Consider the following 14,278-nt stretch of genomic DNA (forward strand, 5'->3'; position numbering starts at 1 on the left):
AAAAAAAAAAAAAAAAAAATAGTGAGGGGAGATGAGGCATAATGTCTATGGGAACGGAACAGACAAAATAAAGTTTCATCTTATAGAGTAAACGGGTAAAGAATAAATGGGGTGTTTATTATTCTCCCCTTATGACAAAGTTGGACCACCTACAAAACGGTGTCCATCTGGCGGTCACATGTACGTACATCCTTTCTGTGCGAAAAAAAATTGGCACACACGTGCTGACACGCACGTAATACTGTCACGGCGACCTTCAAAAAAATAATAATAAAATAATAAAAAAAAAAACAACGTAAAAAGCGAGTTCCCTCTTGTTTACCCTGGCAGTGTAGAATTTGTTGTCTACGTGACATTCATTTGCTTTTTCAGATCATCCATTTGGTGTAAGCATGTGATCTACTTTGTTTATGTAGACCACGTTTTGCTATATTTTTTTTTTTTTTCCTTTTTTTGTGTAACCACACTACCGATTCCATGTGTGAAACGGTGAGATAATCTTAAATCATCCCACATGCAGGAAGAAACAAATGGAGTCCTGTGTTCCACCCTTATTCCGTCTTGTCCTCTTTTATAAGAAAATTTTTTAACTCATTCCACAATTTCATTCGTTCTTCGCCCTCCAAGCTGCCATCCAATTTTGCCGAATGAATTTTTTTATCAGAAAAGTACCAAAGGCTATAAATTTCATTTCCATCTGAGAAGGGAAATCCGTTTTTGTCCTTTACATTTATTGGAGGTCCCATTTCAAGTAAATTTTTTTGTTCCCTCAGGCACTCTGACTTTTGCACGTTATTTATATATTTATGGTATTGGGTTTGTATTAATATTCCTGTGCAGTTTTGACAGAACGTGCTTGGGTGCCATTCGCTAAATTGGCTTGTTTTATATTCGATATAATTACTTTCGTCTATGTCATCATAGCAAATAAGACACGTTAGATTTTCTGGTACCGCTTCTGCGTGTTTTTCTTCCTTTGTCACCTCTTCATGGTTCATTGCCGCGTCTGTACAAAAATCGTTTTTATCGTCCTCGTTCATATTTTTTTTTTTTTTTTTTTTTTTTTTTTTTTTTTTTTTTTTTTTTTTTTTGTTATTATTTTGGCTAGCTGCTGTTCGCTAGTTGGGTGTGTCCACGCAGTTGGTCTGCTCTTTGATGCTCTATCTGTAGGGGCAACAACTTCACATGTGGCTAAATCTTGGACCACCACAAATGTGCTCAAGTACAGGTGAAAATATACCCCCGTATTATTTCTGTTTTCCCTGAGGTGCTTGTTGTTTTAGCTGCGCAAAGGGCGTTGTAAAATGGCACAACGGCTACAGCGGGAATGCGCAGGTAGCCGCGTGGATGAGTACCCCATTCATATTACGTCTACCGGTATAGCCGTAGACCGCCGCAACAAGCATAACCGATTTTCTACGTTCGGAGGGGCAGCGACAGACGAGCAAGTCCAAATTGTACACATAACACAGGGACGCATAAAATTGGTACTACAAAGAAATGCTTAACTGTTCAGGGTTGCATGGCCACATGGAGGTGTTCGTCTCTTCGCGTGAAATGAAGAATTGTCGTGTTGCTAAATTTTCGAAAAAAGGGTGTCGCCAAAGGGATGAGTGGAGTGGCAACACGGAATAACAAAAAAAAAAATTATACCAATAAGAATTATAAAAGGGAAAAATGTAACATAAAAAATTACAGTGAAAGGAATTTCCATTCAGGAAAGCTTTAATTAGAAAATTTTTTACGTCAAAATGGAGGTGCTTTTTTTTTTTTTTTTTTTTTTTTTTTTTCTAACCTGGAAAACTGTTCCCATGTCACGTTCCCGCTTCGGCGCTCACATCAGTTTTGTTGCGTGATAAATATTTAAAGCATAGCAACGTATTATATAAGTGCATATTATCCATGTACGTATAAATATGTACAAAAGGTGAAGGACGAAAAAATTTACTGTCGTGTTGTTAAGCCTTTTGACCAACATATGTTGAATTTCTCTTTCCGTGGTCAGGGGGCGCGATCTTCCAGCAACGATGATGGTTTGTTGTTTTGTAGATTCGGGCAGGCGTAACATTTGTTAGTAGCGATGAATGTACCGCCACGGGTTGACGCGCACATGTATCCACGTATGTATGTATATATATAGGTATACCTACACTCTGAAGGGTATGCGTATTTGTTTTACTCCACGTTGAGTAAAACTGAGGTGGGCGTGCACCAACATCCATAAAGAGGTACTTTTACTTAGCAACCGCGGACAACTGATGGAGAACTGCAGTAAAAGGATTGAAGAGTTGGTGAGGGGAAAGGATGGCGAGGTTGAACTGCCCAACGACGAAAATGAATACTTAATAAAACAGTTACTAAAAAATGTTATGGAAATTGTTATACTAACAAACAGGCTCTCCACAAATTGTCTTTACGAGAGCAGAGTAGATGTTATGTCCAACGATGAGGAAATTAAAAAAGTTCAAAAGGATTTATTAAAAACGGTGCACGACTTATTATTATACAGCTCTAATGAAAAAACAAAAAGTTCCATTATGTGCGAGACAGATGGTGACCACTTAACCCTACCTAATAATTATCATGTCATATCTAACACGCTCTATGAAATAATCACCAGATCGAAGGACTGCTTTCGTTTCTTTTATGTTAAGGATAAGGAGGCTTCAATGTTGGCATGTAAAAGTAGCAAACTTGAGGAGACTTTTCCCCCCGAGTTTGCTTCTTCCCCAAGAGAGTGTGAATCTCAAAGGGGGGGAAATGAGCCAATAGATGATAGTGATTCGGAGGAGGAAGAGAATGACAATACAAAAGGGGACACTAACGCACACAGTAACAACAACGATACGAAGAGTAGTAAGGACCCCAATTTGCACGCACGAACTGGTGAAGAGGAAGAGAGGGATAATACCTTCCAGCTAATATTCCGGTCGAACATTTTGCACGTTGAGACCGAATCAGAGGAGAGTTCCACAGAAAAGACAAATGAAAAAAAAACAAAAAAGGAAATGAGCAAAAATAGTAAAAAAAGGAGGTTATCATCATCCAAGAGGAAGATGAAAAGTGAAGAGAACCCCCAAATGATCGATCGTCTCTCCCCATTTAGGAGAAGTTCGAGAAAAATACAATACGCCTGGTTACACCTAATTAACAACTATGCTACCTTCTTCATCCCCCGTCTAACTGTGAAGCATAACAGACTGACGGACCTGGAGAGAGACTTTGTAGAAGCTGTCCAGTGTCTTCAGAGCTACATCCAGAAGAAGAAGAAAGTTCTTCAATACAGGGCACTATTTAACGGCAATAAGTTAAGGCATATAAATTGTGGGGATATTTTTGGAGAGATATTTCAAGAGGATGAGGTGGGGAATGCAGTGGGGGGCACCATGGATGAGGTGAAGACACTTCACTCGTGTAGCAGCTCGGGGGACTCCTCGGATGAGCTTACTAACACCCCGGAAAGGCTTACCTCCCTCCCGAATGAGTATTTTTTTTGGAAGATGCTAAAAAGGCTAGATAAGGACATAAACAAGTATGGCCCCAAATTTAGCAACCTGGGCAATCCGTACAGTTATGAAATAAATGACATGATCAATCGGTATCACGAATGGGATGAAAGTGTGTCTCCCTTCGTGAAGGTAACTGCTGAACTGCCCAAACCGGTGCAGTTAAGCGAGAAAGAGTGCAAAATCATTAGCATGGAAAATGAACTGATCGAAATGGTACATACTATTAAAGCAATGTGTACTAAGTTGTCCCTCTCCCTTGTGGTGAATTATAAGAACACCTACCGAGGTTTCACATCCCTAATTCTAATTGGAACAGATAAGTGTGATTACATCATTGATACACTGCACATGTTTGAGCAGATCCATCAGCTGAACGATATTACTACAGATCCTAATATCCTCAAAATTGTGTACAAGTCGAAAAATGTTATACCAATAATGCAGAAGGATTTCTCCATCTACTTTGTTAATGTTGTGGACATTTTTATTTGTTCAAATTTTCTGAACATTAGAAATTCTTTGGATTATCTGGTGCACAATTACTTCCATGTGAATGTCAATTCTGCTGGTCATGGATTACATGCCCTCACAAGACCGTTGTCTCCTGACTTGGTCTATCATTTGAGAATGCCTTGTCACTACCTGTACTACCTCTTCGAGTACATCAAAACGGATTTGTATTTCAATTACATATTTGCCCACTACAGGCGGGCGGACCATGCGCAGGGGGGAGGAGAAGAGGAGATGGATGTGATGGATGCGGTGGACGAGATGGATGCGGTAGACGCAATGGACACGCTGCAACGGATGATTGACCAAGACGGTCCACCCCCAAGCAACATCTACGTACACTTTGAAAATATAAAATTCGAAGATATATCGGTAGAAGAACAAAAATATGGAGAGGAAATTATCAGGAAGGTATTCAGAGAGAGCAACAAGATGTGCCTGCTCGAGTACAAGGTAAAAGATGTGTGTGATGTGGAAAAGACAAAGGACAAAATCAAAACGATTATAAAAACGTCCAATTATAGCTCCACTACTTGTGATACCCTAATAGAAAATATATTAGTGTGGAGAGAAAAGGTAGCTAAAAAAAATGACGAATCTCCGGACAGCATAATTAATATACACACCATAATTTCCATTGTATTAAATATGCCTACTTCCATTTCAAGCTTAAAAAATATTATCATCCCCATGTCTAATCACATGTGTGAAAATCTGGAGACTCTATTTGAGATCATTATCAAATCTAGTATGAAGAAAAAAACGAATCCACAATTTTATCGAAGTTTTATTCAAAATGAGAAGCCGGACATTTGTGAGTGCAGCAGTGAACAGGAATTGAATTGCGTGCAAGGCGTTTTCCCTAGGGAGGAACAAGGGGGCCTAGGTGGGGATGAGGTGGACGAAACGGGAGAAATAGGCGAAGGGGTGGTAGGGGACGGAATCCTCATTGTCCCGCCCAGGATGCACTTTCAGAGCATTTCGGAGGGGGTCCAACGTGAGGGGCATCCTGCCGACGAGGGTGAAGAAGGCGACGCAGATAGCGATGGCAACAGCGACGATGATTGCTATGCCCCACGTAGCACATGCGACGGAGGCGGTAACGAGGAGCAAGCGCGCGAAGAGGGAGGAACCCCCACAATCAGTGCTCCTGATCAGACCTTCACCCTGGAGAGAACATTCTTTGGAAACGACGAAAGTGACGAGAAGGCCAGCCAGGAACTTAAAACCCTAGGCGACAAAGAAGGAAAATATGAAAAATATGCTTTGTTGTCTTCCCTACTTAGCTACGTAAAAGAGAAGAACCAGGAAAGGTGTAAAACTTCTGAACATCCTGAGAAGGAAGAAAGTGTGAAGACGGAAAAAGGGGGGGTACAAATGCAGAAGCAGATGACCTCTTACAAAAGTGTGAAAAGGCAAGTACCCCACGACGTGGCTAAGAACAGTTGTGGCAAAAAAAAAATTAAACAAATGCAACACCAGTCGTACAACCAGCAGTATAACATAAAGAACAGAAAGGGGTTGTACTCCAAAAACATTTTAAGCGAAATGAACAAAAAGTGGAATGGCTAATAGGTTCAGCAGTTCGAAGTCAACTGGTGAGAAAAGACAGCATACGAGAATGGGAAAAAAAAGGAGAAAACATAAAATAATAATTTGATAAGTAATAATTCGTTGCAGTGTGAAGAGGCTTCTTTGCCTGTCTTTGTCCGCATACTTACCAAGTGTATTCGTGTACCTGTTCATTCGTGTGTGTTCGAGTACATTTTTTTGCGTATGTTCCATTAGGACGTCTTACCCTACACCGTTGCGCGCACACACAAGAACGCTTCGGTTAATCGCCCGTGGAAACGTTCCATTGTGGTGGTTCGAAATACGCATCATTTGTTATCATGACAAAAAAAAACGTGGTTTACTCCTGCATAGGATATACTATTGTGAGTATCTCCACGTGATGAATTTCTCCATTTGTTCTCTTAAACATGTGAACAGGAAGTTTGAAGGTGTCTGTGCAAGGTTTTTTGCTAGCAGTTTTTTATTGCCTTCGCTTTGGTACTACCTTTTTTTTTTTTTTTTTTTTTTTTTTACCCGCCCCATCATAAATAAAAGAATGGCGCATGAAAAATTCCTTTTTTTTTTTTCATTTTATTTGAGAATAACATTTTTTTTTTTTGTTTTGTTTTGTTGCATAATTGGTGTCACATGAACACAAACGAACGAAAGTCTAAAACGCGGGACTGCTATTTTGTGTTTCAATTTGAACGCTTTTTGAAGGGACAAATGCCTAGGTGTATGACGATCGTCGAGCTACGTGCAGTGCAACGGAAAAAGGCAGACACGCATTGGTACCATGGAGCATTTGTGCCACTGCCCAGCAGCGCGAGCGTGAACGAGTATAATGAAGCAGTTGCCCTGTTGACCAGTTAACCCAAATGAACAAAGTATGCATAAAACAAATATCCTCCCCCCGAATTGAAACGCAATTTACAATCGCATGTGCAGTCCAGAAAATTCATTCGCCATTCCGTAGTGCGCAGTTTTGAATACGCCACTCGTCTCCACCCATTTTGCGAATTCCCCCACATTTTAAAAGCTGCAGAAATGGCCCCAATTTGGTGAAGTCTTGTCTGATTTTTTTTTTTTTTTTCCACCAAAAAAAGTTGGAAGGCATCACATACAAAATACTTATTTTTATTATGTATGCCATGTTTTCACCTTTTAAAAGGAGTGAAAAAGGAAGTGTTTGCAAGCACGATTTTCTCATTATTGGTGGGAACAAAGGAGGAACAGCAGAGATTTCCCTGCCCTGAAATGGTTCCAGCTAAAGTGTTCTTGTTCCCTTTTTTATGAACAGGTCCGGTTAAAAACGCAAATACACATACATTTTTAACAAGTATATATGAACAATTTTAAGAAAAAAAAAAAAAAAAAATGGCTAGCAGTCCAGAGAAAGGTGGAAGATCTGGGGAAAACGAAACAGAAATTAGAACACTAAATATAAATAACAACTCGAAACATGACTTAAGCAATGATGAAAATTACAAAAAGTTGAAGGAAGACAAGAAGAGGATGAAGAAGGAATTGTTAATTAAGGACAATGAAATAAAGAGCTTAAGGAAATTACTGGAAGAAAAAGACCAAGACACGAAAATAAATTATATTCCACTGAATGAAGCCAGGAAAATTACATATAAAGCATTACGAAAAGGATCAGCGGCACAGAAATTCATCTACCTAATAGAAAGTAACAGTATCAATTACAAATTGAAAAAGAAGGCCATGAACCAGCTGGTACTTAACGCATTCGGTGTTATGCATCACCAGAAGAATAGGTATCCTGAAATTCTCAAGTATACGGACTCCCATTTGAAATTATTTAGGCAGGAGCAATTAATTCTGTTGGCAGAAAATGAAAGGCTAACATTACAAATGAAGGAACTAAAAAAACAGCTGTTGGATAACAAAATTGAAATTTTAAAAAAAAATGAGAAAAATTTAATAATGTCTATGAGGAAGGGCGTAAAGGAAACACCATCGGCCGCTGGAGGAGCCGGGCCCAGAGGAACAGCCATGGACGACGATGAGGACAACTACGTAGAACTAGACGCAGATATTGTGGAAAAAAATTTCATAAATTTAATAAAAAATTTTAAAATTGCACAGTTAAAATTACTATTCTATGCATTTAGAAAGTTAAGCAACAATTTATATTACAATGCTGACCCTGTAAATATTAATTCGACCATAAGTTCTTCACTTAAACGGGGTGTAGACATTCTGAGCAACATGCTAAGGTATAAAAAGCGTGCTTCTACATGTGTGGCATTTTATAAATTGCTAACTCATAACGATAACAATTTTGTTTATAACAATAGGAGGTATTCCGAACAGAGTCACATGAACCCACCATTTGTTAAACCAGGATGTTTCATACAAAATAGTAAAAAAATTGGAGAGGGAATTTCCAATTATGTGTTTAAGCCATACTACTATGACAACTTGCCCAGTGCTACATACGACATAATGAGAAGAAAGAAATGCTCTTTGCAAAGATTAAAAAAGAATTGTATAATGAAAAACTTACCTCCAAATAAGGATAACCAACAATATCGCATTAGCAATGCGGAATGCGAAACAATTTTTGATCCTTTTTCGCATGAACATGGAATGAATCCATCTAATGGCGACACGCATGAACGTACCCATGGGGATAACACCAATGGGTCTAATCGCAGAATTTACAAAAACAGCTACTTCGGTTTAGGGATAAATAAAAACCCTAATGATGATTGTGAGAAGCGTACCTGCTCCAGCGATTTGGACTTTGACTACCTCGCGGAATTTAGTAACTACGACAGGGAGAAGTTCATCGACATGTTCATATCAGAGACGTCCAAGAGGTGACCCAGAAGGAGGAGAAACAATGGAGTGGGGTACAGCATCTGAGTAGGAACAAATAATCGCACATCATGTATTCTCATGCGTGTGTATATCTGTACGGCATGTCACCCCTACACATCATCATATACACACCCTCTCTGTGTGACGTTTAAAAAGGTACTAATCCATGTGCATTAATTAAATGGGGAATGTGCAACCCTCTATGTGCGCCCCCGTATACGTTCCACAAAAAGGTACTTGCCACCGAGCACCGCTAGTAGACATGTACATGCATAATTTTGTGTCGCTTTTTTTTTTTTTTTTGCCAAGTTGATAAGGCAGACTGCGCCACAAGGCATCCGAAAAGGGGAGTGTCATATGTGCACACAGGATGCAGCGTAGAAGACAATCGCCTCTCCCTGTGGGGGCTCCTCACACGAGAGACGTAGTTCCCCACACTTCCCGTTGCATTCACAATTTCTTACACAATTAAAAATTGTAATTTTTTTTTTTTTATTATTCCAATAGTTGTTCATTTGAATGAATAATTAAATTAAGGTAAAATTTTTAGTTTTATTTTTGAGACTTGTCAAAAAAAAAAAAAAGCCAAGACGTGGTCATAAAGAAAGGGGAGATTGACACAGCTACGCGACAGCTAGAATGCAGCAAAATAGCCTCAATGACTGGTAGAACAGTAATAATAAATAGGTTAAGATAAATGGGAAGGGGGAGTGAAATACACTCACGAACATGTGTGGACGTTGTGTGTGACGCATATATGTGTAAAATGCTAAATTTCAAAATAAAAAAAAAAAAAGAAAATTTTGTAAAAATATTGATAAATATTTGAGGGGTGAGCAAAATATACCAAATGGAGAATGTGTGCATGTTGCAAATAAACAAATGTAGGGATTAAAATATTTATAAACTGGATGCGCGTCTTGCGTGTGAAGGGCACTACGCGTGACATAACGCAGACGCACATGCCGTGGTAGGGTAATCAAAAAACAACTCTTTTTCACATGTGCATGCATTTTAACACTTTTTAAAAAAAATGTGCCCTTTCCCCCATTTGGTGCTGAATTTAAAAAAGAGTGAATGGGCGGGGTAAGGGCCAAAAAAATAAAAAAAAAAAAGCGAAAAAAATGGAAAAGACGCCAAAAAAAAATATATGGAAAAAATGGGCGTAATAACAATACACGTTTTAATATATACGCATGTGCATATACTTGTATGCTCATGGTGGGGGGGACAGTGCCTGGTTTGGTGTTGTCCCTGTGTGTGTGACGCGCCGTTCGCGCGCTTTGGGGGTAAAAGGTGATCGAAAACAAAACAAAAAAAAATGCCAAAAATGGAAAAAAATAATTAATAAATATATAAACAATAAAAAAAAAAGCGTCCACTATGAACACCATTATGTGTGCCGCTTCAGCGGTCCACCGCGAACCTTCACAGCTTGTCCAGATAAAATAGCTGGTCCTTCAAATCCATATGACTCGGTAGCTTGCTGTTCTTTATACACTCGCTAAATAACTCTAGGTAGGGTTCCAATTCGTTAATGTGTTTGGTGAATTTAGCACTTTTCAAACACAAGCGTAAGGAATTGGTGTACCTCTCCCTTTTTTCTATCCCTACGGGTATTTTGGGGATGACGTTTTTTTTTAAATCCTGCAGAATTAATGACAAGGCTTCTCTTGTGAGGTCAATAAAGTTGGCTTTACATTCATCTTTGTTTTGGCTACAATAATCTGAGTAACAGTCGTTGGAAAAAATGAAATTAAATTCTCCTTCCTTGTTTGTGGCTTTGTTACATCCTTGTTTGCACATGTGGTTATCGCTGTACTCATAGTGCATTGGCTTTATGAAGTAAAAGTCTTCATTGTTTTGTTCAGGGGAATCAATTTGAAAATCCTTGTCTGTTATTATGCATGTATTGTTACTGGATCTGGTGCTATTGCTAACTCCCGTGCTGTTGCTGACCCCTGTGCAGTTGATGACTCCTGTGTTGTTGCTCGATCGAGTGTTGTGACAGGAGCGGGTGTTATGGTAGGTACGGGCCCCGCTTGGGTTTTGTTGCTGGTTTGCATGCGCGTTATGGTAGGCACTGTGGTAGCCAGTATCGTAAGGGTTATTGTAGCTCTCACTGTGAGTGCCATGTCGGTAGTTATGTGTGGTATTTGAGCGGGCATTCAAGCTGTCCAAATTATGCACATCATCATGGTTGCTTTTTTCACCCTGCCCGTGTTGTCCCTTTTGAGCAAACTGCACGGCGTGTACACTGCTGTTGCGTGTGTTACGCGTGTTATGTGTCTTGTATATATTGTGCGTGCTGTGGTTGACGTGACTGGTTGAACTGTTATGGTCATTATGGCTAGTAGTCTCGTGGTAGGCTGAAGTGGACATAGGAGGAGGATCACCACCACTGTGCCCACCACTGTCTTTCCTCACCAGATAACTGAACTTATCCTTTAAAGTTCTTTTCTTTTTTCTGTTATCCCCTTGGTAACTGTCTCGCGTGTCCACAAGGGTATCACTTTGTCGTTTGCCATTTTGTATTTGCATCGACTGGTTCCTCTCTTCTTTGTAACATTTCACATGATCAGGAGTTAAGCTGTTGCTGCTGCACCTATCTGTTGTCGCATGGTAATTACGACTGCTCCGAGTGGTTAAACTATAGCTCGAACTTTCCGCGTGATGAAAGTTCTGTCCATTGGCTTGCTGCCGTTTGGAAATGCTATTATTTCCTGCCCCCCTGGTGATATTAGTTTTACCCTGGGAGGCCTTCGCTATGGATACCCCCCTGAGGTTGTTACTTGCTCCCTTGGTGCTTCCGCCATTCCCTTTCGTGATGCTATTATTACGTTTCATATTATTATAATTGTTTCCCTTGGTGACACTACTCCCTTTTAGGTTTAAATTTCCTTTGGTGTTATAATGCCCCCTGATATTGTATCCTCTGGAGGTGGGAGCATTGACACTTGAATTATTGCTCGCTTTGTAAAAAGAAGCATCTTCCTCGTTCATATCATTTTTTCCCTCTTTTTTATTTAACTCTTCCAGTGATTTATTATTACCCCTCCTTGTGTTGTAGCGTCTTCTTCGGTCCGGTCTTTCTTCTGCACCGTTCGCGCTTGCACTTGCGCTAATACTAGCATTTGTAACCCCACTTGCGTTCTCACTATTCATGGTGGCTAAACTTCCTGCATCCATGGACTCTTGTGGTTCCAGTTTTGTGTGATGAGTTCGACCAGTCTCATTGTAGCTGTATGTTCTGGTTCTTCCTCTGACAAGGGTCCTTGGCTCATTTTTAAGTTTCGCATACACACCACTTTTCTTCGTGGTTGTGGACTCTGCGCTGTTTGCGTTGCTGCCCGGGGGGTTATCCGTTTGGCCACTCGCTACGTTGGCTTCCGCATTTGCAGCCCCATTTGCGGTCCCATTTTCGGCCCCGTTCGCCACAGAATTAAAATTAATGACGGTTGAATTTTTACACTCAACGGCTAACATTCTGGCTCTCTTAAAGCCATGTTTCTTAACAGAAAAAACACGCAGGTGTCTTCCACTCCCTTTGACACAAGCTAGCCAACACTTGGTCCTGGCATTATACCAAACGCCCTTGTTCTTTGTATTGTCTTCACTTGGGTCATACGCATCAGGTTCGCTCACATCTGCTTTTTTTTCGTGCATTCTATTCTTTGCTGCACTGTTGGGGGGGATCTCTACAAAAAGGCGGGTAAAAAAATTTTTTTTAAAATGAAGCAGCTTCGAAGTGTACCATGGACACAAATGAGTGAAGCTTTTGTGGTGATCATCCTTGACGAGGCGTCTACCCGTGTAGAAGCGAATTGGACGATTGCTACTGCAACTTGATCATACATTTGGTGCAATTACCTTTGTGGCTCCCAGCAGCATCTGCGTTCTCGTCGCAATTGATCATTATTACTATGGTTTTTTTTTTTTTTTTTTAATATGTGATCTCTTTTGTATAATTATTCATATGGGGATGGCGGTACACAGAACTACAACCACGTAGACACGTGTGGGGTGGGCTGTTAAAGACAGGACACAAAAAATGGGTAAGAGGGGGTAGGGAAAAAAAAAAAAAAAAAAAACACCAATTATTTTCCACCTTGGAATTGTTACAGCACTGAAATGGGAATAATTCAAATGGCGAGAAAATTTGTTACGTCTTTTACGTGGCGGCGTTGACATGCAAATGGAAGGGGGGGTACAGAAATGCCTCAACAGGGGCACGTGTAGAATTGTGAGTCGTGTAGAAGAGCTATGTACACATGTCTACGTATACACAAACGTGCATCCATACAAGTGTATACCCATACAAACGCGCGGAACGTGCTGCTTCTTTCCAGTTGACCACGTCGGACAGTTACTGCTTCGTAAACCTGTGTCTAGGCAGCTACTAACATCCCCCCGTTCGGTGAGCCCAGAAAATTCATAAAAAAAAAAAATTAATAAATAAAAAAAAGAAGAAGATTCACCCAGTTACGAAGAAACAAAACACAAGGAAAGAAGTAACACAGTCAGGTACGTGGGGCAGACACACGTAAGCGCTCACAAGACCGTTAAGACATACACACATATATCTATGTATATGTTTATATATATGTTTTACGCTGCTGTTCGTACGCGGTGCACAAATCAACAATTGGCACAGGGCGTGTTCGCACGTGTATGCACAAGCGTACACATAGGCACATACTTAACACGTGCGCGTGTTCTTACAAACATGTCAGCTGATCCAGTCTTTGTGCAAAAAAAAAAGAAAAAAAAACAAGCGATGAAACGAACAAAAGTATAGTTAATTTAAACGGGGCTATTAATAGGTGTGCCGGTGGGGGAGGAGCAAGGCTGAATGTGGAAAAAATAAAATAATAAAATAGCAAAAGTGATGGAAATTGCGAAAATGGTAAAAAAGGTAAAAATAATAATAGTGTTAAAAATGGTAAATGCTGTATAAATAGTGAAACATTGAAAGAAGGTTCGCGCGCAGAACGTAAAAAATAATAAGTAAAAAATAATAAAAAAAAAAAAAAAAAAAAAAAAAAAAACGGGGGCACGGCGTTGCGCGAGAACTAAACAACCCCTTCCTACCTGTACTCTGGTACAAAGACACAAGGAAGATTCTAAGGGTACTAATGCAGCTACGTTAAATCATGCACGAGTATGTGTTTACACCTATTGCACATGAGCACTTATTGGTGATGCTTCTTCAAATGTGTATTGGTACCCTCTCACACGCGTTCCAGTTAAACACATCCCCCATACAATTAAAAATACGCAATAAAAATACAAAGGTGAGGAGGCATACTCACACGTACATGCATATGTGTGTATATCTTAGCGACCTTGTTCGTTCATTCCACGGGGGACTGCTTCAACACATAGAACTGCTCGAACAGGCAATATGCACACTACGGATGGTGGAACTCCGTTACACCTTGCTGAGCACGTGAAGAGGTTAGGATGAGGGTGCAAAAAGTGTAATACGTGATTGAGCGAAAAGTTATTTCCTCACAGGTATAGTGCTACTGCAAAGGTAATTGTTCTGTTTATTGTTGATGCGACTACTGTTTACCTTTGTTGCTGCCTTATTCCACTGCATCTCAAATGAACGTTCGTGCATTTGGTAGAGTGTGCTGCTTCATTAGGCTCGAGGAGGCGGGCCGGCGTGCATGCTCTCCCCACAGACTTAATGTAGTGTATACCTACACGTATCGCGCACGCAAAAGGTAGAACATCCGGTGCAAGCTTTATTCACGTAATTCACGATTCATGCGATAGGGTACACAGCGTAACGCGCAAAAAGGGATTACCTCGCGGAAACACACGCTGAAGTGAAATATACAATTAGGATTAAA

The 14,278-nt window shown here is 40.1% G+C and overlaps 4 protein-coding genes across 4 annotated transcripts; 2 read left to right on the forward strand and 2 right to left on the reverse strand.

The window, feature by feature from the left end:
• Nucleotides 1–551: 551 nt before the first annotated feature.
• Nucleotides 552–1,040, reverse strand: AK88_04963 (uncharacterized protein; the record flags this gene model as incomplete). The annotated part of the gene is made up of 1 exon (XM_012482567.1): nt 552–1,040. The coding sequence occupies one exon, from the start codon at nt 1,038–1,040 to the stop codon at nt 552–554; it is 489 nt and encodes a 162-aa protein (XP_012337990.1).
• Nucleotides 1,041–2,258: 1,218 nt separating this feature from the next.
• Nucleotides 2,259–5,591, forward strand: AK88_04964 (uncharacterized protein; the record flags this gene model as incomplete). Its single annotated transcript, XM_012482568.1, has 1 exon — nt 2,259–5,591. One exon carries the CDS (start codon nt 2,259–2,261, stop codon nt 5,589–5,591), a length of 3,333 nt encoding a protein of 1,110 aa, XP_012337991.1.
• A 1,359-nt stretch (nt 5,592–6,950) lies between these two features.
• AK88_04965 (uncharacterized protein) lies at nt 6,951–8,423 on the forward strand (the record flags this gene model as incomplete). The annotated part of the gene is made up of 1 exon (XM_012482569.1): nt 6,951–8,423. One exon carries the CDS (start codon nt 6,951–6,953, stop codon nt 8,421–8,423), a length of 1,473 nt encoding a protein of 490 aa, XP_012337992.1.
• Nucleotides 8,424–9,848: 1,425 nt separating this feature from the next.
• Nucleotides 9,849–12,336, reverse strand: AK88_04966 (uncharacterized protein; the record flags this gene model as incomplete). Its single annotated transcript, XM_012482570.1, has 2 exons — nt 9,849–12,118; nt 12,291–12,336. The coding sequence occupies 2 exons, from the start codon at nt 12,334–12,336 to the stop codon at nt 9,849–9,851; spliced, it is 2,316 nt and encodes a 771-aa protein (XP_012337993.1).
• Between the last annotated feature and the right edge of the window lie 1,942 nt (nt 12,337–14,278).

The sequence above is a fragment of the Plasmodium fragile genome, assembly GCF_000956335.1.
Source record: "Plasmodium fragile strain nilgiri unplaced genomic scaffold supercont1.85, whole genome shotgun sequence".
NCBI classification, from domain to species: domain Eukaryota; phylum Apicomplexa; class Aconoidasida; order Haemosporida; family Plasmodiidae; genus Plasmodium; species Plasmodium fragile.